General features: G+C 36.9%; 1 protein-coding gene across 20 annotated transcripts in view; it reads right to left on the bottom strand.

Annotated features, from left to right (window-relative positions):
• Window positions 1-27,864, bottom strand: part of Pak3 (p21 (RAC1) activated kinase 3) — a 279,431-nt gene that overhangs the window by 30,472 nt on the left and 221,095 nt on the right. For all 20 annotated transcript variants that reach the window (XM_017318421.2, XM_030251249.1, XM_017318419.2 and 17 more), the window contains 4 exons: window positions 23,324-23,387; window positions 2,315-2,363; window positions 1,945-2,057; window positions 414-531 (listed from right to left, as the gene is read on the bottom strand). In XM_017318421.2, the coding sequence (XP_017173910.1) occupies window positions 414-531; window positions 1,945-2,057; window positions 2,315-2,363; window positions 23,324-23,387 (344 nt within the window). The remainder of the gene's footprint in view (window positions 1-413; window positions 532-1,944; window positions 2,058-2,314; window positions 2,364-23,323; window positions 23,388-27,864) is intronic.

Genomic DNA, 27,864 nt, shown 5'->3' with positions numbered 1-27,864 from the left:
TAAAAATTATAAAATAGCCTTATAGAAAATAATGAGGATATAATGTAGTTTGTATTTTAGGAGATTAATATGGAACATGCAGAACACAAAAATTATCTTGTATAAATTCCCCACAGATCAGAAAGGCATTCCATGAGAACATAACAATTGGCCATGTTCACTGACACTCCTGCATATGAGCTTAGATGCAGTGTCTCCTAAATGGCATATTAGAGCTTATAAGAGCCACAGGAAGGTAACTAAATAAAGGTCTGGCAAAGGTGAAACAAGGGCATGGCACTGACTCATAGTATTAATACTTTTTCCATTTTTTCAGTAGAAAAGTATGCTGTAGGTATTTTGATGCTAGAAAAATCTGAATAACCAGTAAAGCATTGGCAAATTCACCAGCAAGAAACGTTCTCTTTTCTTACCTCTCTACAGACAGCTGCTATCTGTCCTTCATCCATACAGGTTTCTGTGACCACATCAGTCAAAGAGCCACCAGCCAAGTATTCCATGACTACCCACAGTTCATCACCCACTAAGTAGCTATAAGAAAAGAAAACAAAAACAAAAACAAAAACAAAAACGTTTTGACTTTGGATTAAAGAAGTAGAGACTCTAATATTCTCAGGCCTTATTTGTAATGAAAGTCGATTGTGAACAGAGCCACCCCAAGTATCTTTAAATGATTATTGAGGAACAAACTTCAGTGCTCAAAAACAGGGACCAATGTCACTGGATAGCCTCAGCACTCAGGAAAACAGTAGGAGGTTACTGAAATCAATTATCACAATCTTCTTAGAGAGAAGAGTAACCTTAATGACTCCACTGGGCCTTAATAGGCATGTGGCTAAGCCTGCTCTGGTGGCATACACCTGGAATCCCACCTACTTGGGAAGATAAAGCATGGCAGCTCTGAGTTGAAGGCTAACCTCAGGTATGTGATAAATTCCAGGCCAGCCTGAATTGCAGGGGTATTTAAAGAACAAACCAGACAAAAGCAAAAGCCTATCTAACTATGAAATGAGTCTTTCTATTCTGTGCTGTTCAAATCATAGTACTTTGGGGACCCACAAGGCAAATCTCTTAAAATTTAAAATTCACAGGTTCCATTATCATTAATTATGGAGAAAACCCTAGAAATCAGCCCCTTTAAAAATTACAAATGTGAGGTTTTACAAAACTATAAATGCAGAATGGAATTGATGTCATACTGTTGCAGATGGGCCATAAGGAGCACTGGAAAAAACAAACAAACAAACAAAACACCGATTCAAACTTTAAAATTCAGTCATCCTTCTATCTTGCTACCACATCAATGTCTATTGAACTAACACTGACAGCAAGCCCTTAAGCTCACAGAGGTGAGACCTAATCTTATTCCCTTTGCATACCATCAGAGAACTCAGCAGAGTGGTGCTAAGCACACAAGGACTGAAACTCAGCAGAAACAGATGTAGATGTTAACCAGGGCAGAAGAGTTAGCTCTGTCTTTAAGTGCCTATTTGTAACACACTCAATACCACTGATGAAAGAGACATTAATTGCCTGCTTTAGGAAAAAGGTTTAAGATTAAAGTCCCAATTTCCCCCAACCTCACTGTCAGTTAATCATAAAGTACCCATTAAAGCAGGGTTGTTGTTGTCTGCCTTCTTTACTCAGCCTCTCAGGGGCCATATGGCTCCAAACAGACACTTGATGAAATGTTGAAAGCACCACTGCTTTCTCCTATATGTAGTAGTTTATTTCCTGTCAGCCTGAAGCCATGGTCTTCCGAAGGAAGCCATACAAAGTACTTACATTTAGAACTAGATCCCTCAAACATGTTTTCAGGTGTTTGATGCTTCACAAAGATTTCCTCTTTTACTTTGTATCATTTCAGAAATATTTTTAAACAAATAATTAGACAAGAAAATAACATCTTAGGAAGAAAATATGCAAATAAGATAAAACACTTACCTATCTAAATAATTGACAATATTGGGGTTCTTATTTTCCCTCATGACAAGAATTTCATTAATAATTAATTCCTTTTTGGGCTGCTGTTGAAGGTTCATTTGCTTTATGGCCACCTTTTGAGGAATAAAATACAAGAAGATGACTATTAAAATATCCATGAATATAAACATTACTTACCTATGATTTTGAATCTGTTCTACAAACCTACACCTTGTCCTTGGTCAGTCATTATCTATTTCAGATGTTTTGCACACCAACAAATAAATCTCCCATGGTAACCTAGTTCTACCCAAAGCTAAGACATAAGTTGTCAACAAGAAAACTTGATAAACACAAAATATAGTAATAAAGATCACTTAGTAGCACATACCTCTTGTCCAGTCGCAATGTCTAGTGCTGTGTAAACAGTTCCTGATGCCCTGGAAAAGTGAAAATTATCCAATGAATAAACAATTCATGTGTTACTGATATTTTCCCATGTATGAAAAATGTGATTCATTTTCAGGTGAGTTAAGTTAGCAAGATCAAGATTCAGTGATGCACAGGGGCAATTTCTCAACAATTATTAAAAGAACACTTAATACTAGATCTTCTGTCTTAGCAAATTGCAAGTGCACAGTACTGATGCAACTGCCTTATATAATAATTACATCAGAGACTAACACAATGAATCCTTTGGTGGACTGGGTGGACCTTTCACTACACTTTCTGGCACCAGTTCCTGGGTCCTGCACTATGCATTAGTGAAATTAGCATACTAGCCTTGTTCTTCCTAAAGAAACCCTATTTTTCAAATTCTTTATGTATTTAAACAACAAATATTGCAGCCTTCTGATTATGCTAAAGTAAATTTCAGAAAATAATAGTTCATCTTTTGCTTAGGCAACTGTAACTCAACCATTATTTTTAGCATATGGACAGAGTAGCTATTTTATGCATCTCTAATCCTTCATTTAATAAATCAGTTTCAGTGTGTGTCAATGCTGTACCGACACAAAGGGACAGGATTTGTTATAGAGCTTCCTTCCTTATTTTTATTTTTGCTAAATTTGAAATTTTTCTGTGTCTTCACTCCTGTAAAATACTTATCTTTTTAAATCTATCATTCCTTAAGTCTTTGTAGTATTTCTGCTTCTATTTTAACTTTACTTAGATTTTCCCCTTGCTTTGCAAAGAGACAATATATTGTCCAGTTGAGATTCCAGTATCTTTCTGTGAATCACATTTGTTTTCTGAAGATCTTCTCATCTTTATCTTCAGTCGAGGAGGTATCCATTTCGTGGTGGCAAACAAAACATCTAGGATAACAATCTGTCCAGTGATTCATTTACTAGGTACTATAATGCTCTAAGATTTAGGTCGAGTTTAGAAAAATATTCTGTCTGTCTGTCTGTCTGTTCATATCTCTCTTTCTTTGTCTTGATCCTATGTAACTCAGAATGTCCTTGCTGTGATCTTTCTACTTCAGCCTCCCAAATACTGGAATTACTGTCATGAGCCATAACTCTATGTCAGGCATTTCTTTATAACTCTTCTCCTTTGATGATCTACAATATTTCTCAAAAGCTTGGGATACTTATGTCACCTGAACCCTGAAGAGGAAAATGGTAGTGTAGTATAAGACTTCTTTGACTAATAACAGAGATTTGAGACTGCTTCACCATCACAAGCTGTGCAACTTGGGGCAAGCAATTTCCCCTAACTGAATTTCAGTCCTGTCAGAAAGAAAACAGTGACCAGAGTAGCAGTAAGGGTGTATTGAATGTGTTCTGTGTGTAAGAAACAGTGTTGAGAAGTTTATAGACTTCATTTTATGAGATTCTCCCTATATTTATACATAAAGCAACTCTATTATTCTCATCTCATAAATCAGGATCCTGAAAGTCAGAGAGATTGAGTAGCCTTCCCAGGCTATTCAATGTACAAACCACATTCTACTCAGCTTTCAAATTAGGTTTTGAAACTAGGCTAAATATCAGACTTACTCTCTAGGTGGTACCTGAATAAGCACTTGGTGAGTCTCAACATGTATGCGTATATCAAACAGGTCTGTTTACAATATTGTAGATTGTAGATTCTATATTCAGAACTTATAGTTGATGCCAATAAATATTTGTTGAATGAGCACATGAATAAAAACATTCTTTTTTTCTTTTCATTTTATTAAAAACATTCTTAAGCAAAAATTCAATTGCAACAATACCTTTCCTTTCAATAAGGAAACTATTTCACACAACTGAATCTTCAGGAATCGTTTCCTTCTTGGAATAAGAGATCAGACATTCCTGAGTTGGGAGCCAGCATGTGACTTGTCCTTTTGAACTCATAATTAGATTGAAGTCAGAGGAATAGATTGTCTCAATCAACCTGGTGGGTACTTCAGCAGCAGTAAGCCCCAGGAGCTCCTCAAACCTAATTGCAAACTATGTTTTAAAAAATCTTTATTTGGTTCATTTCCAGATATCTAAAACACATGCATAGCTCCAGATGCAGAAGAATGACAGACAGTATCTGTAAAATGAGACACTAGAAATTCCTCTCTTTTATTACTTCAGAGTATCAAATGACACAATCTAAGAAAGCATTTGGCCTTGAGCCCAGATCATCACTGAAGCTTAATATGGCCACTGCTGTTATTATTCCTTATTGCTGCTGGAGCAATTCATTTCACAGCAGAAGAGAACTGATTTACTGACTGTTGGCTAGAACCTCCTAATACCCCAACCCTAACAACGCTGCTAGCATATCTTTCCTTCTCGAGGTGGGGGTTTTGAACGGATGATCTGTTGGAAAACTCTATGGGGATGGTTCAACCTCTCCCTTGAGAAATAGTTTTGCGTTTTTCTTTTTTTCCCCCTTTCTTTAAGTTTAGAACACATTAAATGAAAACCATATATGGGGGTTTATAAAATAAGTAAGATTGGAACTACTCTAGTTAAAGCTAGGGTGACAAAAAGCTAGCCTGCATGGTGACTTTTCCCCATGGGTGTTCCTCCAACCATTGAAGTGCATTTCTGCTGCTGGAGGGAATAAAACTATGATTGAGTGGAAGTGCAAGAGGGATTAGTGCTTAGCATCTTGGAGATTTACCTTGAAATCCGTTGTTTTCTTCCTTTTCTTTTCTGCCTCTTCCCTCCATTTCTTTCAGCATTTTATTGTCTTAAAATTCTTAGAGCTCTAATCCTGAAACTCCAGTATCCCAGGAGTTACAACGTCCATTTGTATAGACTTGCTGACTTAAAGGCCCTGCCATCCTAGAGCTTGAGTTACGAACTAAAACTCAACGGCTCACCTTCATCTGTCCTCCCCTCACCTAAATGGACAGATGCAATTGTTCAGTGGGAGGCATTTCCCCCTTCCTCCTCCTCACTTTTTTTCTGTCTAAATATGGGTTCATATGAGCATCCGCAAACCTAACATATTATTATATTACTGATCAGTAAGTTCCTGTTTTGACCAACTTCTCTATGGGACCTTCAACTAAAAATGAATAAATTCAGATACTGTAGAGAAACTTACTACCTTCTTGCCACTCCAGCGAGCATATCTAATATATCACTGAACGCAGGTATTTTTATACTTCAGCAATTGAAGGTTGATTTCTGACTTGATTACATGGGAGGTTTCCTTTCCTTTCCTTTTTCCTTTCCTTTTCCTTTTCCTTTTCCTTTTCCTTTTCCTTTTCCTTTTCCTTTTCCTTTCCTTTCCTTTCCTTTCCTTTCCTTTCCTTTCCTTTCCTTTCCTTCCCTTCCCTTCCCTTCCCTTTCCCTTTTCCCTTCCCTTCCCTTTTCCCTTCCCTTCCCTTCCCTTCCCTTCCCTTCCCTTTTCCCTTCCCTTCCCTTTTCCCTTCCCTTCCCTTCCCTTTTCCCTTCCCTTCCCTTCCCTTTTCCCTTCCCTTCCCTTCCCTTCCCTTCCCTTCCCTTCCCTTCCCTTCCCTTCCCTTCCCTTCCCTTCCCTTCCCTTCCCTTCCCTTTCCTTTCCTTTCCTTTTTTTCCTCCAAGAGCTCTCATTACCATCAAGATTCATCGATAATCACCTCCACTGCTCACTGCTGGGCTGAGGATAGCATTCCTCATGACTACTTATTCAGATCTCTGCTGGTTTAAATCTTACACCTGTGACTCTCAGTAATTTACCTTCGAAGGTGGAGTAAATGAATGCTAAAGGCCTTAAAAGTCATACAGCTCTGGCTCATAGTAAGTGCCAAATAAGTATTAATAATTACTATTTTGTTGATTGTTTTCTAATACAGCAACTATCTTCCCAGTTGTAGTCCATAGATGACTAGGAAGCTCTCTACATACCTGGAGCTTTCAAGATACATAATGTTTCAAAATTAATAATAGAAATTAAATATTTACCTTAAATAGTGGTAATTCAAATATCACATTTATTTCCTTTCTTGGTCAGATTTATTATATGAGTGTTGAATATCACATTCTGATTTTTAAAATATCTAAACACTAGTAATATATAACTACTTTTGCTTGATAAAACATAAGCATTCAACTCATAATAAATGCAATTTGTGGTCAAGATTGCATAGCCTAATTCACAGAAACAAGTAACAAGTTATTTGTTTGTAGGTGATTTGTAGGTGGTAAAGCTAATAGCCCTCTCTTAATAATAGTTAAAGCACAAAGGTAAAAAGAAGAAATTCTCTATGCCAATCACATTGCACATTGCACACAGATTCCCAAAAGATGAGCCTTGTAGCATGTTGGAGTATATTGAAATATCTTAGTGCATATGCTTACACTGCAACATGATGAAATATATATATATATACACACAATAAAAATTTACTTCATCTTAATTTTAAAACAATCATCTGTTGGCATCTTAGGACATAAAGATGACAGAAATCAAACTGATAAAAATTGGGATAAAACCCTTTATTCTCGGACAAAGAGTTTGTCAATTTGATTGTTTTATTTTTTGCCAGCCAATTATATTTATTCTTTTATCCCTCTATCCTAGTTTTAGATATCTAATGCTGTAAGTAGAATATTTATTTATTATAGGAATTTTAATTTATTGCAAAGCTCAGTCCCTCAGGTGGTACAAGGAAATCATACATTAAAAGACCTGAATGGAAAACCAGGCCATCCAAGTTTAACCTCCTCATTACAGACTGGAACTTCGAAGCCCCAAGAATGGGAAGGATATGTCTGATATGAAACAACTAAGTAACAATGCTCTCCTAACTATGAAGTAGAACTCTTTTAAACCTCCAGCATGATGGAAGAATTTTAAACTAACAGAATGCTCAACTACGGGCCCTCATCAATTACAGCTCTCGGCTTTGTACCAGATGCTTTATCAGTAGGTTGTCCTTGATGAAGCCAAATGCATAACCATCTAATGGAAACACTGCCATCTAGCCTGAAGGGTCTAGAAAGGAACAAACAATTCACAATCTCTCCCCTTTCCCCACAAGTCAGTTTATCACTATTTTCTACCAGTTCTTTTTTTTTTCTTTTTTCTAAGAATCAATGTCAAATCACGTTAAATAGTTGCCAAGGCAGCAACATGGAAAGGCTAACAGTTGAGGTAAATCACTTTGATGTCAACATGCGAATGAATTAGAGGATGGGGGTCAAGAAAGTAAGGCTAAGAGCAACTTTGCAGAGTACATAAAGAGAAAAAAAGCAATAGGAAGCAAAGTAGTGCACAGCGAGCTGGGGGGGGGGGCGGGGGGCGGGGGGCGGGGGGCGGGGAATGAGTGAGGTCACCAGAGGCAGAGGTGCTATTCCCTCTTAATGTTTTACAAGTCTAAGCTTGGTGCTAATGAGGTCACAGTCGGGATCATAAGCTGCATTTAGTATGGTTATTTTTCCTATCTACTTTTCCTTTTCCTGATGTGGCTATTAGAAATCCCTTTCACATTTCTTGGGACTGTCTCTCTGCCAGCTCTCTACAAATGAATGAGTTCTCTTAGTGCCACTAAGTGCAACTCTAGTTGCCTCATTTTTCAAATGAGTAAAATTGCAACTGGGCAAATGGGGAATAGCTTGTTCTGGTTATACAGTTAATAGCTGAGTTTAAAAATGCACCAGTTTGATGCCTTTGCTTAATTTTTTAGTAACGTCATTTTCATGTTCCATTTTCTTTACATTTTATTATATCGTAAGTTAATGTGCACATTAATGAATTTTGTTATGGCATTTCCATAGATACTTTGTTATTCATATCCCTTCACTGTGACCCTCCTCCATGCCTGATCTTCTCTTTCAACAACCATATCCTTTCTATTGTCATGTTACATATATTCCATTACACGTTTTTCCTTCTTTTCCCAATTCCCTTGAGATCTCTTTTTTTTTTTTTTCAGGGAAGAGGGGATGAGGGAAAGATTGTGGGAGGGGGTGACCAGGAGGGAGGTGGTGAGCAGGATGTAAAGTGAATACACTAAAAAAGTAAAGAAATAAAGGGAATTTAAATAGAAAAATAACCCCTCACACACAAACACCCTTAAATATAAGTTTCATACATGAGAAAAAACATACAGTATTTGTTTTTATAAGTCTGGTTTATTTTGTTCAACTTAATGATTTCCAGTTGCATCCATTTTCTGAAAATATGATTTCATCTTTCTGTAAAGCTAACTGTTCCACTTTAAAATTAGATCTTAAGCATTTTCGTTAATACTAAGTGCAACTGTGGTTCTTCCTCAAATTCCTATTTGTATCTGTTATGTTAGGCTGCCACCCCCAAATTCTCTCGTTACCTCTCTGTTTTCTGCTTATGCCATCCTCATGTTCATGTTTGTCTCATCCCCATTCAGTTTGTCCCAGGGCATGATGTCTTTTATTCTTTTTGACATAAACATACATGGTAGTTCTTCTGATTTTCTTACTCAAGTAAGATATTCTATGTGGCTGAGATTTATACGGAACTGTCCTGAATATTTAAGAAGGGCACTACTTACTAGGTCCTTATATAGAAATTGATTTACTATATAAATGCACTTGACATGAAGGTTCACAAATGTTCATTTGATACTATTATACATGCTCTTGCTGTGCTGAATGAATATGAGAGTAAATATAAAACATATTCAACCTGAATGGATATAAAAATCTCTGAATGGCACTTAAATATCCATTAAGCATTGTGAAGAATACTGTATGCAAAGATGTTAGGAGTGATGGTTCAGTTTGTTTGTTTGTTTGATTGTTTTACAGGAAATTTTGTTTTCTCAAAAATATGTCACTAAGGTAAAAAGTAAAATAGAATAAAATTATGTAGGTCACATCACCCGATGACCTAAGTATATAGAATACAATTAGAGCCAGGTGGTACAACATTTAATTAGATGATAAAATGCAGTGGGAAATGTTTCTGTTGTTTAGCTAGGACATAGCTCTGCCCAGATCATTCACGGTCATCTGTTTCTAAGCAGAGCTGTAACACTCTATGGATGTGAGGCCAGAAAACCCAGTGGGTTATAGTCCAGTGATAATGAGTCCACAGTTACAGAGCTTAATCCCTGGAAATGCCAGATAGCTCTCAGTTACTCACTTCAACATTAAGTCTCAGCAGCTGTTTCAAAGTGTGTGCCATTGGTTTCAAGAGGGCCTGGACGGGAAAGGGGGGCAGCTGGCTTAATAGAGGCTCATTACTATGGCTGGAAAAAAAAACTTAATGTGTAATCTCTGCTAATGGCGTTTGAATGTGTGGCATCATCTTTCTTTACAAGGGACAGCATACAACACAAGGCATTTAAGTGCATTAAGTAGAACAAAGGGCATCTTCCATTGGCCTATAAACAAATGCTAATGTATTTCCAATCTCCTCCATCACAAAACCTATTATAGAGCTTAGATTATGGTCTATTTAGTGCCCCATAGAAGTCTTCTGCCTTGTGTGGTCCAAAGCAGATCCAATGAGGAAGCATATGCTTTTTGGGTGGGTGGTCCAACCCAAAGAATAACACACTAGACACAACTTCTATTCTTACTCTGAATGAGGAGGACAACAACAACAACAAAAACATGGGTCAGAGGTTTATTCTCAGCACTTACCCATGAGTTCTAAGCAGCATACTGTTTGGTAGGTTATCTAAACCAAGAAGCTATTCGTAGTCTCCTTTGAGAAAGGAAGGCACTGGGATGCACGCAAATTAGAGCAAAGTATAGGAATATATATATGAACATGCCATAACTAAATGATATATTTTGTTTGATATATTAACCTAAAAATTAAATAAACTCCCCTAAAAAATAACATTTAGAACTATTCATCTTCAATGTGGGAAATTCACCTGAGAGTGTAAAGAGGACTCCTCATGGAACATTAGGGAAAAATCTGAAAAATACATAACATAATATGTTGACTTTTTAAAACTTTAAAAGAAATGTAAAGGGGCCAGTATTGGGTGTTTGATTGCACATGAACTAGTAATATAGCTTAATTGTCATTATAGTGAATTAATTATATTATCATTAGTTTGATGGTACAATTGACAAATGTCCAGAAATTGCATAAAATTCCTTTGGCCATATGTATGTCTTAATGTCTAGGAGTAAAGTGATCTTAAAATAAGTGTTCTCATTGTCATTTTTTTGTCAAACCTGGATATACACCTGAGTTAATCCCTGGAGAGATATGGCATGACATTGGCATTATATACATATTGGATATTGGCAAACAAATCTTCCGCATAGACACATTTTTGTCCCATATGTATGTATTGCATTTAAAAAGTCATGGTGGGCATGAGTTTTTATAGTTGTACTATAACTCCAAATACAACTGTATTTGCAAACAGACATGTTTATAAGCTATTGTTGGACTATGAAATTTAGCTATCTTTAAGATCTTTATGCAAAGGAACTCAGAAATTTTGAATTCATATATTACTTGATGCAAAAACTCTACTCTTCTGAAGTTATGCTAATAAGTTTGCTTAAATGTGAAATGATTTATTTGCAAAGGTCATTACTGAGAGCTTTGTTTATAATATATCAGAAACAACCCTAAATGTCCACCAATGGATACATACAAATGCAAAACATTGGGCATATATTTTAAAAAAGCAAGATACTTATATGTAACCACCTCTTAAGCATAGGCACATAACAGAGAAAGCTACATAGTATGCCACTATTTAAGCTAAAATATATCCATAGCAAACAGATAAATGTTTGTCCTCTCCAAAAGAGTTGTCTTATACTCAAATCTCTTAAAAATATATCATATAATATTGCTCTTAAGCATTTGTTTTTAGACACTTAATATTATATAAGAAATAAATACTGGGTTAAAGTATATTCAGTTTATTCGAGATTTAGATGCTTATATAGAGTGACAGAATTGGAAAGGAAATAAATTAATAATTTCAGAGTTTATGTCCTTACAACTCAAGTGTTAGATATCATAAATATGCTTTTTCTAGAACTCTTTCAAAACTGATGCAGGGAAAGGAATTATCACTAGCCAAAGACATAGTCTGACTATTAAAAACAACAATGAAATCAAATATATGAAATTTATAAGTTTATAAAAATATTTTAAATATAAAAGAAAGCCTTCTTGATGTATGTAATTTGGGTACTGACTCATATCAAATCTTGATAATTAATAAATAAGGTATTTATCTTTATTTGAATATTTCCCTGTAACCAGAGTTCTAGGTGACTAAATGTAGTTCTTTTCAACAAAAGTATGCAAGCCAATAAGTACAGGAATGATAGATTAATGAATTTATTATTTTGTAATCATTAATGAAAGGATCAATTTTAGCAATAATCATCAATCAGCATTCTATTATATGAAAGACTGATGTGAACTTGAAGCGGGAGGGGATAGTCTTGCTTTGAATCTTTCTACTAATCCACTCCTCATCAAAATAGGGGACAATCAAACCCTTCATCCTGAAGTAGTATAAAATGAAAGAGCACCATCTATGAAGAATACTGTCAACAACTGAACCTGAATCTAAGCCTCTTAGAGCTGATTTCCATTTGTAGGAAATACAGAGATGATGCTTTCTATCAGACAATGACCAGTTTCTTTAATAAGTCAATTGTGCTGGAAAGCTAAAAATTAGAAGACAAAAGGCAATTTAGAGTACAGAAATGTAAGTGCAAAATGAACATAATGTGTAGATTTTTTTGATTGTTAACTTTAATAGAACTATAAAAATAGCATTGGGAAAAACTAGGAATTAGATGATATTGAACAATTAATTTTTGGGTCTCACAAGTCATTGTGAGTTTACTAAAAACAGCTGATAAATACAAATGTGTTACATTTAGGTGAGTGAATATGGGTATTTTCTCTACTTCGTGAACATTTGGAAATTTGTAATAAAAATTAACAAGTGGTATAGTACATCCAAAAATTTGGATAAAAGTTATAGTGTAGATATGCATATAAATGAACAGAAAAGGTGCAGATTCAGAAAGCAATCATCTTAATACTACATGACTGTGTAATTGTGAAAGAGTTAGCATATCCACAGACAGAGCCATGTATGGATTTCACATCTGAAATATCTTAGATGGGAGTCAGATGATATATTTATATAACTGCCATGGGACTCCTAAAGGAGCTCTAGTAAATTATAAACGCAATGATGTTAAAAATACCTAGAAAGATATCGAAGTGAAATGAGAAAGTAGAAAAATCTACCAAACAAATATATAATTGTGTCTAAGGCCCAGTTTTAAATACGTAAGTTGGAGCAAATGAACAACTTAAACATTTAAGCAGCTATATACCTAATAGCACATGTATTCAGGAAAGTCAAACCCCAAATTTATTTTAAAAATTATTTCATAGCTCAGCTTATATTCAAGTGTATATGAAATCTGTGCGAGAATGTGCTTGACTGCACTTTTAAACAGTGAATCAAAAGAGAGTATTTCAAATGAAACAAACAGTAATTTCTTTCTGAAAGTTTCCTCTATGCAGAATAACTGGAAATCTGGTGACGCATGCTGAAATGACACCCATTTTATTGTGTATTTTTCTACAAGTTCTTGATGTTATACTGCTTTAGCCAACTAGTATCTTCTCAAAAACTTAAACTTTCACAATTAAAATTAAGTATTCTACTTTGGATATGAAGTCCATCTCCGAAAGACTCCAGTGTTGGCAGCTTGCTCTCCAGCAGGTGGAGGAGGCATTAAGAAATTAATGGCTTTAGGTCAGGCATGGTGATTCCACCAGAGGTTCTTTTATCCTTGAGAAGAGTTTTTGCTATCCTAGGTTTTTTGTTATTCCAGATGAATTTGCAAATTGCTCCTTCTAATTCGTTGAAGAATTGAGTTGGAATTTTGATGGGGATTGCATTGAATCTGTAGATTGCTTTTGGCAAGATAGCCATTTTTACTATATTGATCCTGCCAATCCATGAGCATGGGAGATCTTTCCATCTTCTGAGATCTTCTTTAATTTCTTTCTTCAGAGACTTGCAGTTTTTATCATACAGATCTTTCACTTCCTTAGTTAGAGTCACGCCGAGATATTTCATATTATTTGTGACTATTGAGAAGGGTGTTGTTTCCCTAATTTCTTTCTCAGCCTGTTTATTCTTTGTGTAGAGAAAGGCCATTGACTTGTTTGAGTTAATTTTATATCCAGCTACTTCACCGAAGCTGTTTATCAGGTTTAGGAGTTCTCTGGTGGAATTTTTAGGGTCACTTATATATACTATCATATCATCTGCAAAAAGTGATATTTTGACTTCCTCTTTTCCAATTTGTATCCCCTTGATCTCTTTTTGTTGTCGAATTGCTCTGGCTAATACTTCTAGTACTATGTTGAAGAGGTAGGGAGAAAGTGGGCAGCCTTGTCTAGTCCCTGATTTTAGTGGGATTGCTTCCAGCTTCTCTCCATTTACTTTGATGTTGGCTACTGGTTTGCTGTAGATTGCTTTTATCATGTTTAGGTATGGGCCTTGAATTCCTGATCTTTCCAGAACTTTTATCATGAATGGGTGTTGGATCTTGTCAAATGCTTTTTCTGCATCTAACGAGATGATCATGTGGTTTTTGTCTTTGAGTTTGTTTATATAGTGGATTACATTGATGGATTTTCGTATATTAAACCATCCCTGCATCCCTGGAATAAAACCTACTTGGTCAGGATGGATGATTGCTTTAATGTGTTCTTGGATTCGGTTAGCGAGAATTTTATTGAGGATTTTTGCATCAATATTCAATAAGAGAAATTGGTCTGAAGTTCTCTATCTTTGTTGGATTTTTCTGTGGTTTAGGTATCAGAGTAATAGTGTTGGGCAGAGTACCTTCTACTTCTATCTTGTGAAAAAGTTTGTGCAGAACTGGAATTAGATCTTCTTTGAAGGTCTGATAGAACTCTGCACTAAACCCGTCTGGTCCTGGGCTTTTTTTGGCTGGGAGACTATTTATAACTGCTTCTATTTCTTTAGGGGATATGGGACTGTTTAAAAGGTCAACTTGATCCTGATTCAACTTTGGTACCTGGTATCTGTCCAGAGCAATTGTGATAAAAACTGCATGGTACTGGTATAGAGACAGACAAGTAGACCAATGGAATAGAATTGAAGACCCAGAAATGAACCCACACACCTATGGTCACTTGATCTTCGACAAGGGAGCTAAAACCATCCAGTGGAAGAAAGACAGCATTTTCAACAATTGGTGCTGGCACAACTGGTTGTTATCATGTAGAAGAATGCAAATCGACCCATACTTATCTCCTTGTACTAAGGTCAAATCTAAATGGATCAAGGAACTTCACATAAAACCAGAGACACTGAAACTTATAGAGGAGAAAGTGGGGAAAAGCCTTGAAGATATGGGCACAGGGGAAAAATTCCTGAACAGAACAGCAATGGCTTGTGCTGTAAGATCGAGAATTGACAAATGGGACCTAATGAAACTCCAAAGTTTCTGCAAGGCAAAAGACACCGTCAATAAGACAAAAAGACCACGAACAGATTGGGAAAGGATCTTTACCTATCCTAAATCAGATAGGGGACTAATATCCAACATATATAAAGAACTCAAGAAGGTGGACTTCAGAAAATCAAATAACCCCATTAAAAAATGGGGCTCAGAACTGAACAAAGAATTCTCACCTGAGGAATACCGAATGGCAGAGAAGCACCTGAAAAAATGTTCAACATCCTTAATCATCAGGGAAATGCAAATCAAAACAACCCTGAGATTCCACCTCACACCAGTCAGAATGGCTAAGATCAAAAATTCAGGTGACAGCAGATGCTGGCGAGGATGTGGAGAAAGAGGAACACTCCTCCATTGCTGGTGGGATTGCAGGCTTGTACAACCACTCTGGAAATCCGTCTGGCGGTTCCTCAGAAAATTGGACATTGTACTACCGGAGGATCCAGCAATACCTCTCCTGGGCATATATCCAGAAGATGCCCCAACTGGTAAGAAGGACACATGCTCCACTATGTTCATAGCAGCCTTATTTATAATAGCCAGAAGCTGGAAAGAACCCAGATGCCCCTCAACAGAGGAATGGATACAGAAAATGTGGTACATCTACACAATAGAGTACTACTAAGCTATTAAAAAGAATGAATTTATGAAATCCCTAGCCAAATGGATGGACCTGGAGGGCATCATCCTGAGTGAGGTAACACATTCACAAAGGAACTCACACAATATGTACTCACTGATAAGTGGATATTAGCCCAAAACCTAGGATACCCAAGATATAAGATACAATTTCCTAAACACATGAAACTCAAGAAAAATGAAGACTGAAGTGTGGACACTATGCCCCTCCTTAGAAGTGGGAACAAAACACCCTTGGAAGGAGTTACAGAGACAAAGTTTGGAGCTGAGATGAAAGGATGGACCATGTAGAGAATGCCATATCCAGGGATCCACCCCATAATCAGCATCCAAACGCTGACACCATTGCATACACTAGCAAGATTTTATCGAAAGGACCCAGATGTAGCTGTCTCTTGTGAGACTATGCCGGGGCCTAGCAAACACAGAAGTGGATGCTCACAGTCAGCTAATGGATGGATCCCAGGGCTCCCAATGGAGGAGCTAGAGAAAGTACCCAAGGAGCTAAAGGGATCTGCAACCCTATAGGTGGATCAACATTATGAACTAACCAGTACCCCAGAGCTCTTGACTCTAGCTGCATATTTATCAAAAGATGGCCTAGTCGGCCATCACTAGAAAGAGAGGCCCATTGGACACACAAACTTTATATGCCCCAGTACAGGGAAATGCCAGGGCCAAAAAGGGGGAGTGGGCGGGTAGGGGAGTGGGGGTGGGTGGGTATGGGGGACTTTTGGTATAGCATTGGAAATGTAAATGAGCTAAATACCTAATAAAAAATGGAAAAAAAAAAGAAATTAATGGCTCAGGAAAGCGCTGCCTCTATGATTAGGTAAGTAGTAACTGGTAAGAGATGGGATCTGGTTGGAGAAAGTAGTGCTCTAAGGTTCTGCCCCTGAAGAGTTTATCATGTTATAACTCCCATCTTATAACTCCCTCTGCTTTCTGATTGCCACAACTTTTTTTTTGGCTTTTTTGAGACAGGGTTTCTCTGTATAGCCCTGGCTGTCCTGAATCTCACTTTGTAGACCAGGCTGGCCTCGAACTCAGAAATCTGCCTGCCTCTGCCTCCCAAGTGCTGGGATTAAAGGCGTGTGCCACCACGCCCGGCGCCACAACTTTTCATCATGACTTCTGTCTCACTTCAGAACAATAAAACTAGCAGATCTTAGACTAAAACCTGTGAAACACTGAGCCAAAATAAAAACTTTCCTTATATTTTTTTGTGTGTCAGCTATTTTGCCACAGCAGAGAAAGGGTGATTCACACACATTACAACCGTGTCTCTCATTTTGTTTCATAACTTATGCCATATCTATTCTTCTAGCATTATTTCCTTAACTATGAGTCCAATGTCTACGTTTTCTTCTTCTCTTTTTAATGAGGGTTCAACTAATAGTGAGAATTTGTAACAGGCACTGTTGTAGAGCTAAGGACAACAAGGTGGATAAAACTAAAGAATCTAAAGCAAATATTGTAGTGTACTTCAAGTGGAAATCTCATGACTTAAGTTCTTATACCATTTCAAATCATAAAATGACCCATCTTCTGAAAATTCATTTTCATAGCCCTTCTTTTGATATAAATCATGTATTCATTCTCTTTGTCCCCTTATCTCTCTGTGACTGCACTATAATATTCATTATTTTCTGTTCCATGTCATAATGGCATATGGGTGAGTCACCCCAAATAATAACTAAAAAGTAAAAACTAGCATAACAGAATATTTACGCACATGACACATGATTAGCTAGGCACTCTAAAAGCCTTCTCTTGTTAGTTTTTCAATCTTAGGGAGTGCACATTCTGCTTTACTATGAACAGAGAAACATGTTTAAAGAAATTAGGCTGGACATAGCCTTTTGACTTCAAAATGTTACTTTTTTCTCATTAATTGTTCCTATGTTTTCCCATTCTTATGTTTTAAAAAGTTTTATGACAATTTGTAAAAACTAGATACAAGCTGTTATGGGTATCATCTACAGGAGGCAGAAGGAAGGAAGAGAGAAAATGCCAATGAAGGCCTGGGCAGCTCAAGAAGGATTCAAGGGGAGATGGCAAGATGAAAGTGTAGATCATTACAGAGTAAATTCTCATCATTGAGAATGGATCTGCCCCACCTTCTCACCCTCCTGCTTTTCTTTTTCTTCTTTCTTTCTTTCTTTCTTTCTTCCTTTCTTTCTTTCTTTCTTTCTTTCTTTCTTTCTTTCTTTCTTTCTTTCTTTCTTTCTTTCTTTCTTTCTTTTTGGATTTTTAAAAAATATTTTTATTAGGTATTTTCCTCATTTACATTTCCAATGCTATCCCAAAAGTCCCCCATACCCTCCCCCCCCCCCGACTCCCCTACCCACCCACTCCCACTTTTTGGCCCTGGCGTTCCCCTGTACTGGGCATATCTCACACCAGTCAGAATGGCTAAGATCAAAAATTCAGGTGACAGCAGATGCTGGCTGTGGAGAAAGAGGAACACTCCTCCATTGTTGGTGGGATTGCAAGCTTGTACAACCACTCTGGAAATCAGTCTGGCGGTTCCTCAGAAAATTGGACATAGTACTACTGGAGGATCCCGCAATACCTCTCCTGGGCATATATCCAGAAGATGTTCCAACTAGTAAGAAAGACACATGCTCCACTATGTTCATAGCAGCCTTATTTATAATAGCCAGAAGCTGGAAAGAACCCAGATGCCCCTCAACAGAGGAATGGATACAAAAAATGTTGTACATTTACACAATGGAGTACTACTCAGCTATTAAAAAGAATGAATTTATGAAATTCCTAGGCAAATGGTTGGACCTGGAGGGCATCATCCTGAGTGAGGTAACCCAATCTCAAAAGAACTCAAATGATATGTACTCACTGATAAGTGGATATTAGCCCAGAATCTTTTTCTTTTTCTAGAGTGAATGGAACCTCGATTTTGTAAGCAAGTGCCATTGTAGAACTAGAGTCCCAGCGATTAGCTTATTTCTTAATACAACGAACCATTTCTTTCTGCTAGACATTCAGGGAGTTAATAAATAGAAAGGGCACCACGAGCTAGCAGAATCTGGTTCTTTAAATAGGTGTGGGAGTCAAGACAGGATCTCTCTATGTAGTCCTAGTTGCCCTTGACCTTACTATGTAGACTAGGCTGTCCCCAAACTCATAGATCCTCTTCACTGCTGGAATTAAAGGCACTCCACTCAACCCACAGCCTTCCTTATTATATATTATAGCTCTACGTTTAACATAGTGAGTGCTCAACCATTGTTCACTAAATTTAAGTATTTGCTAAGCAGGATCTAAAACAGTTTAGATCTGTGATGCTTCTTTACAAAACTAATCCACTAACATTGTTCAGAAAGACACTATGGCTTTGAAAGTAAAGGTGATCTATTTTTCAGTGCATTCTAATTTGAGAAAAAAATCTTGAAATGAATTCATACACATCACCGAGATATCTACATGGCAGCTGCTAGCCTTACTAAGTCCCTTGATTTGTCACACTATTGCTGCTTATTTAGGAAGTACACAGAATTCTGATGATATTTGTTGACTGAAGAAAAATATGTGATTCAGTTGTCTTATCAAAATCCATTTACCATCCATGTTGAAAATAGAGTTGAAAATACTTTAGTTTCTACTTTGACACAGTTCTTGAGATAACAATTTGGGGGACTATCTGAATCTTTCTCCTTTCTTCTCCCCTTCTCTCTTTTTTTATTTTTCTCATCCTTTCTCTACACATCTGATCAAAATGTCTAGATTTGGTAGGCATTATTGTAGGACACTTTTCATAGAAAACTTAGTGAAATTCTGTCGTTTTTAAAGCTCAGGCTCACAGTTCTGGCTTCTAATGATTAGACGTGAAGTTCTGAGTTTTGATTTATGGTCAATGAAACTTAATTCTATGGCCCTAGGCCTGAATGTTGGGATGGCAGAATCCCGTACTGGAAAAGTGCGCTTTTCCAAGTCAATGAGGGTGATTAATGGAGAGGTTTTTCTTAAACTCAGCCCGGAAGATAGAGCTCTTGTGCTCCCTGGAGCTGAAAATGGAATACTGAGAGGTTGACTGTTCCTAGCACGAAATGATTAGTGACAGGATTTTGAAAGTCACCATAACAATAGGTAAACTGAAACAATAAAAACCAAGACTTAATGAAAAGAAAAGAAAACCACTGTGTCTTGGAAGTACAGACTAGATTGCCTAGCTTAGGGCAATAATTCATGGAAAAATCAGTTGTGAGCCATTTAAGTAAAAACAAAGTTAATATAAGTGTTTTTTTTTTAATCTAGAGAAAATATTTTGTTCATTCACCAAAACCTTAAGAGTAAGGAATGATCCATTGGGAAAAAATGATTAAATTAAAATTAGTATAATAAATTATAAAATCCCCCAAAACAAACTTATGCTCTTACATTATACCTTACTAGCTGTTTTAAAAGTGCATGTTGATTTTAGTTTTAAAATTTGTTAGATTTTTATATTAAGACTATTTGTGCTGTGTGTGTATCAGAAAATTGTCAGTGAAAGGTGAAGCCAATGGGCACGAAAAAGATAGATGTGCTGCACACAGCAGAGGAGCAACCATGCATTGTGACCAGGGAAAACTAAGCCATTGTGAAAGAAAAAGGAACGAAGATGCACTGAGGAAACGAGTGATAAAAAATGAAAAGGCCGAAAATAGATGGATAAAAAAGAGAGCGAGATAGAAAAACACTTTGTTTTGGTTCCAGAAAAGAATCCCAAAGAGATGGGGCCAGCAGACAGGAGAAGCTCTGCAAGCCATCTTTGAGCCTGGCTGTTGTTCATAACTGTACAAAAAAAAATCTGAGGGCCCACTAGATATAAAATATGTGCCACTAGGCTAAGCTTAGTGTGCTGGACACTAATGGAGACAAAAGAAGAAACACAGTAGACTTCCTAATCTCTAAGAACTTATTATGACTGAAATGTCAACTGGCTTCATCATTTTCAAAAAACAATCTCTGGGAATGTATAACAGATGTTGCTGCTGTACCAAATAGGAAATATGCTGCTTATTTTAAATTGTGTACGATTGATTTTTTTTGAGGGGGGGGTTGCTTTTCATCCTCCTCTTTTTCATCTTCTTTCATGACAGGGTCGCCTAGGCCAGTGTCAAGGTTTCTAGGATGACTTTGAACACCTAATCCTGTCTCCACCTCCTGAGTGCTGAGACTAGAAGTGTGCCAGCATGTTTGCCTGCCCCCTAATTTTAGGTGATAAATACTTTATAAAGGTATTCATATATAACTTTCCATTTTTTCCTTCACAAATCCAGGTGTGATTAGCACTCACAGGAGGAAATCTCTTTGAGGATCCAAGTCACTCAGTTGTGGCCTAATCTTTGTTTTTGAAGCTATTAATTTGGTTCCATTGCCTCAGATATATTAAATCATCTCTTAAATATTTTTTGTTGGTTTTGTTTTTGTTTCACTTCTTAAATTCAATGCTATTGAATTGTTCAGCTGTATCTTAGTGGGAACAAATAATCAAAATATAAGCACATCTCCGGTTCTCACCTCTCAGAACCCAGTTACATAATAAAGCACTTTATTGAAACTCTAATTTAGAAAGTGATTTTTCAGTAGAAGTAGATTGTGAATTGTAAGCAAAGTCAAATATGATTCTATAAAGCTAAAAGCTTCTATACTGCAAAGACTTGATCAATGAGGTAAAAACTTCCAGAATATATGTAATGTGAGAGAATATATGTGATACAGCTTAGGATCTAGAACACATAAGGAAAATAAAACTTCAATAGCAATAATAATAATAATAATAATAATAATAATAATAATAATAAAAAGCCCCAAATCCTACTTACAAAAGATTGTTTTCAAAAGCTGACACACATGGACAATATCACCAGGGAAATTCAAATCAAATAAAAACCATGAGAAGGTATCATTCTACCAGAAGAAGAAGACTGGTTAATACCAAAAAGACAAAGGGTAGCAAATACTGGTGACAATGTGGGGAAAAGGAAGCTCTGGTACAGTAGGGGAAAGGGGAGAATAGAGGAAAGCAGGCCATCAATTAGATAGGAGCAAGGAGTTTCTGTGTGCTATTAAAAAGTAGCATACCTACAATGATAATATACAAATATATTTTTTAGAGCTAAAAGGCGTCTTTTGAATTTTTACCAAGAAGATCGTTATGTTTACTCTGATTTGAACATCATGTAATATATTTTTAAATTTTATTTTATTATTATAGTGTGTGCACTGGTGCATGGTGTGTGTGTGTGTGTGTGTGTGTGTGTGTGTGTGTGTGTGTGTGTGTGTTGAGTATACATTTTGGAGTAAGTTCTCTCTTTTCATCATGGATTCTGGCAATCGAGCTTGGGTGGTCAAGATTTCATGGCAAATGTTTTTCCCTGCTGTGCCACCTAGCTTACCATCCCACCCAGCTGTGATATCAAAGCATCACATCGCTACCTATAAATATGTATCATTATTATGTGTCTGAAATGTGACCCCTGGGAAAGGGGCATTCGTCCCCTAAAGGAATCGTGACTCACATGTTGAGAACTGCTGTTTTTGACAAATGCAATCAAAATATTATCCCAAATAGGCAATCAACACACAAATTGTCTATGAGATATTTCATACACATTCCAGTTTGGACAGCAACACAGCAAGTGCCCAATAGCCAAATGAAACTAAGCCAAATACAGCTACCATGAGGAATAGTGACAATCTGTGGTGTTTTTTGCCCAAACAGTGCATATCCATCCATTAAAAATGATTTAATTATATGTGGGTGTATGGATTTGCACACAGGAGTGCAGGTACTTATGGAAGCCAGACCAAGCATTGTATCCCCTTGAGATGCAACTACTGACATGGATACTGAGACCTCAACTCTGTCTTCTGTGTACACGCTCTACCACAGAACCATCTGTGCAGCCCTCATCTTTTCTTGCTTTTAACCAACAGAGAATAAAATCTAAAAGCCATTTCTCTGTGTTGCTGTGATATATAATACTGTCTTTCTGCTACTTGTCTTGCGGTATTTTCTACTTGGACATGAATAAAATTAATTAAATTTGCTACATGGATGAGAAAGAGCAACTCTCATTAAATATTATTGCATCCTCTGGGGCTGTGGTACACTGAGGCTTGAGATAGATGTATACTTCCAGTTGAGCTATAGAGCAGGTGACTCCTACATCTATCTCTAGTGAATGATTCAACATTGGCTCACATGTCTAGCTGAAGATGATCATCTGAGGACTTTTTAAAAAACAAGATTATCATTCCTGGAGTCGAATTCAGATATCTGGTGAGTTGGGTCTGGAAATCCACATCTTTAACAAGTACAGTAGAGGAAAATGACAGACCTGGTCCTCATTTCAGGACTATTGATTTATCTTGTCAGTACTCAGAGAGTCAAGCCTGCCCAACCCTTGATCATTCAGTAAGGGCTTTCTCCTTTTCTTTCTGCCAATGTTCAGTTTGACAAAGAAGGATGATCTAATCCACACATGCATTTGGATGTGAGGGCACAATGCAATGAGCCCATTCAGATAAGCTACTTCTTCCCCTAACTCTATTGCTTTTCTAGATAAATTAGTGTGAATGTGCACATGATATGGATGTCAAAATGTCACTGCAAAGTATCACCTCAAAGACAGTGAAGATTCCAGTAGCAGGTGTTTTGATGTTAGTTACCAAGCAACTCACCAGCACGGAAAAAAACAAAAAGAAAACTATTGATTATACAAAACACAGGATAATACAGAGAACAGGAGTCATGAATTGATGGGATATCTGAGATGTCAGTAAACTTGAATGTGTGCACGTTGTTGATATTTAAAATAAAAATTACTCACCCTTGGCCAATTTTTTCAAATCTCGTATATTTCTTCTTTGGGTCCCCAACACTCACAATGCTTCCTGAGAGAGAGAGAGAGAGAGAGAGAGAGAGAGAGAGAGAGAGAAACTGATTTCCTTTTAACAGTAAAAATTATATCAAATTCAATAACTTTCACAATGTATATGAAAAATATACTTAATTTGTTTAAAATACTCTGAAATATATTAAAGTAGTGATAATAATCCATACTGCTTATATTAAAAACTGCTGATATCTGGGAAACAAGAAATGGACTGACAAAAGTTCAGCATTTATTAAAAATGGTTATCATAAAATCAATATTATAGATTAGGAAATTAAAATACCTAAAACTTGGACCCATGATTCTACAAGATAATTTTTCTAAATTGGTGAAAAGACAAGAATCCCACTACATTTAATTTCACAAGATGAAACCTATCAAGTAATTGATGTTCACTAGTTCCATGCTAGGAGGATGGGTCTAATGAAGAAGTCTGGCCATAAAGTAAGAAGACTCATACTTTCCCAAAATAAGTATCTCTTAACTTAGGACTCTACTAGAGCTCAAAACCTTTGGCCAGCATTGTTGACATATGACTTAAATATCATAAAACTTACCCATTTGAAGTGTATAGCTCAATATTTATTGTGTATAGTTCATGCATGTGTATGTACTTGAGTGAGTGTGTGTGTGTTCATGCACATGTGTGTGCGTGTATGGAGATGACAGATTCACATTAGGTGTATTCCTCTATGGCCTTCCATCTTATTTTCTGACACGGATTTCTCACTGAACCTAGACCACACTGACTTGGCAAGCCTAGCAGGCCAACACATCGTATAGATCCATTTCAACATCCCCAGCACTAGGGTTATGTGCACACACAAACACACCCTTATTATTAGGTATGTGCTGAAGATCTGAACTCAGGAACAGCAACCACTTTAGAGAGTAAGTCATTTCTCTCACCCCTCAATGTTTTTTTAAATTTATTTCAGATTTTACAAACATTATATATGTATATGTACACACAAAATTATATATATGTATACGTGTGTGTGTGTGTGTGTAAATAAATAATTTGGGAGGCTAAGAAGATGGCTCAGTATTTATAGCACTTGCAAGCATAATGACCAGTGTCATATCCCCAAGAACACACGTATAAAATACCAGTTGGACATCATGGCACACCTGTACTTCTTGTGCTTAGAAGGCAAAGATGGGATCCTGAAAGAAAGGGATAGCTAGAACACCTTTATTAAGGAGCTCGGAGTTCAGCTTAGAGACTATGCCTTGATGAATGAGGTGAAGAGTGAGCAAATAAAACTCCCTACTCAACTTAAAGCCTTCACATGCACCTGAACACATATGTACCTGTATAGACAGGTGTACTGACACTTGTGCGAACACACTTATATACAGACACAACACATGCATATGCAACGAATAACAACAATTAAACATTTCATGAAGAAATACTTCACATATTAGCAGTTTCTTTGTTGCTGTTTGACAGCAGAGTCGGGGTATAACGAGGCTATTTTAATAAAGGTTAATGCATGAAGTGCATGAATAGAGAAGAGCAGGGCTGCTCAGAAACGAATGTCTGCTTCTCTAAGAGAGAGGCATATTTCATTGTCATTATGATAGTTGCCTGCAAGATTTGGGTGGAATGTTGAAGCAATTATCTTCCGTGGGTTCCTAAGAAACCTAAATGAGATTACAGAGTGGTTTCTGAAAGGTATCTGATGGGATTGCAGTTGAGAAGGCGAAACTCTAGATGGTAGGGCTGCAGGATGATAGGAGAACTTCGCTGCATTGCACCTCACTCTTGTTACTTCCTAAATAGTCCTGAAAAATTCTTTCTTGCTACAGGGTGAAGCCCAGATTTCTTAGCTGAACACTGAAGACCATTCACCATCCAGCTGCATCTGGCTTTTCCCTAACCAACCTAAGCAATTGTTCTTCTCCTGTCTTCCTTCCCTTCTGCTTTAGATCTTAGCAGTGCTCTCACCATCCACCATTGAGTAGTTATTCACACATGCTTTTCTATTTCCTTTCCTATCTAAGGTATGACTTCCTAATTATTACCTAAATGTAACCTCAGAGCACTAGCCTGTCTGAAGTCTTCCAGGATCACGCTTAACAAAATAGACATACTTTTATTTGAAGTCAGGAAATCTGTACTTTCATCCCTTTAATTTTGGTGCCCAGTGCAGTGGTTACGCAGAACAAGTAATTGAATCGGTATAAGAAAACATATATTCAAATAGAGTACCATGTAGTACAGATAGACCTCACACTAATTTAGATGACTATTTGAGGACCTAATTAAAACCTAATAAATGACAGTATACATTCAAGGAAAAATTCAGCTAAATGTTTCAATTATGGATTATATATCAGTTTTGAGATCTATTATTACTGGGATTTGTATGGGAGTGTTTGATTGACTAAGGTTAACATTGAACTTCTGACCCTCTTATGTCCATCTTCTGGGTGCTGGGAAGACGAGTGTGCACCACTAAATCCTGTGAGTGTGGTACTGGGGACAGAAACCGCAGCTTCATGAATGCTAGGTTAGCACTCCATCAACTGAGCCATGCTCCAGACCTACTGGGCTTTGCACTTTATTTTTTTCTTTATTATTTGACAGTTTCATACTGGTTTTATTTTATCCTTTCCCCCCTTCTCTCTTCTTTCACTTTCCTTTGGAAATGGATGCTCATGTTTCAGTTGGGTTTAGTATGGCAGATACTGTAAGAATTGCTATAATCCACTGCCTCAAGCAGTGGACCTGTCAATGTATCCTCTAAGCAGTCTGGTGAGACATCTGAGAATCATCTTTGAGTCATCCCTTGCATTCACTCCCTGCATATGAGGTTTACTTAGTGCTAAGTCTTTATCTGTTTTCTTCCCTGACTCCTTTTTTCAACTCACTCCTTCCTTAATTGTACTGCTTCTGTTACACTCCTCTCATATTTTGTTCTAATGATCTCCTAATTAGAATTCCTTTTGCCAGGCATTGTCATGTCCACCCAGGCTCTGCACCTCTCTTGGGATGCTTTAAGTACAGACCTGGTCAGATGAGTCTCTAATGTTGATACCAGACATACCTGACACCTATAATTAAGGGTCAAAGTCCTTGGCACCCAGTTCAAAGATCACCATATGTTAAAATTGCACCTTTAACAGCTAGAACCTTATGCTCTAACCAAAGAATATTAAGTGTAATTCCTGAGCAGCCCCCGTTTAGTAGTGACAGCTAAGCTACCTCTTCTACACAGCTAGTAGAAGAAAAAAACTTTAAGAGTAACTCTTTTAAGAGTATTCTTATTTTCACTTTTTATATGTGAGTGTGAGAGAAACTATGTGGAAGTAGGTGGTGTGTGTGTGTGTGTGTGTGTGTGTGTGTGTGTGTGTGTGTGTGTGTGAAGGACAGAGAGAACAAGAGTGATAGGGAGAGAGAGGAGAGGGAAAGTCACATGTGCAAGGAAGGTGGGTACCCAAGGAGGCCAGAAGAGGGCATTGGATTTTGTAGAGCTGGACTTTCAGACATTATAAGCCACCCAATATCCCTGCCAGGAATCAAACTCTGGACTTCTGAAAGAGTTACAGTTTTTGTTAAACTGATGAACTAATTCTTCTAACTTTGATTCTTTATTAATTACAGTGTACCTTCAAGACTTTGCACACATTGCTTCTTGGTCCTGGAACATCCTTCTCGTGTTTTCCCCAACAGCAAGCTTCCTGCTTGAAAGGCTATCTGGGATTTCACTTCTAGGATGTCTCCATGATCCCTTTAAATAAAGTTAATAACTTCCTTTTTCTCTCTCTCTAGCACTAACTTTCTTCCATGGTCCTTAATGTGTCTTATATTACTTTCACATCATCTTTTAGGCTGTTTTAATAATAGGAACCTAGTCTTATCCACTAGTATATCCTTTGTGTCCTTATACAGCACAAGCTATAAAATATATCAAGTACTCAGTAAATGCTTGTGGAATTAAGTACAAGCAAAATTAGGCATTTCATTGTGAAAAAAGAAAAGAAAGAAAAAGTGTCCACGGTTCAAGAAAGGTGGAAGAATATATTTTATTTTATTTGAGTTATGTCTCTAGAATGCCACCAACTTAGTTATATGTGAGTTGCTATTTTATTTTTCAAATTGTCTAATGGATTTCCACATCACTAAATCCATCTTTCTTCAAGTCAGTTATTAATGGGTAAGTGCCTGGATCTTTTTTCTTCTTTTGATGAAATGATGATTTTAAAGTCACTTGAAACCAGAGTGTTATTAAAATGGCTTATACTTTTCAGAGAAAGTTTGCTATGCAGTTGCTGAGCAAACTCTTTTCCATAGACTGATCAAAAAGCACATAAGCTTTAGCTCAAACCACTTTCTGAAATACAGCCAATTTCAATTGGCAAGGTTCAGTTAATGAGGCTTTATGGTAGTAAATTATTCAACCATTATTTCCATGGTATGTTGTGTTAAAAAAATCTGGAAATGGATCTTTTCATAAGGATTCTTA

This window comes from Mus musculus, chromosome X, assembly GCF_000001635.26.
Source record: "Mus musculus strain C57BL/6J chromosome X, GRCm38.p6 C57BL/6J".
Classification (NCBI taxonomy): domain Eukaryota; kingdom Metazoa; phylum Chordata; class Mammalia; order Rodentia; family Muridae; genus Mus; species Mus musculus.
Note: the sequence above shows the minus strand (reverse complement) of the source record. Positions and strands in the feature narration are given on the sequence as shown.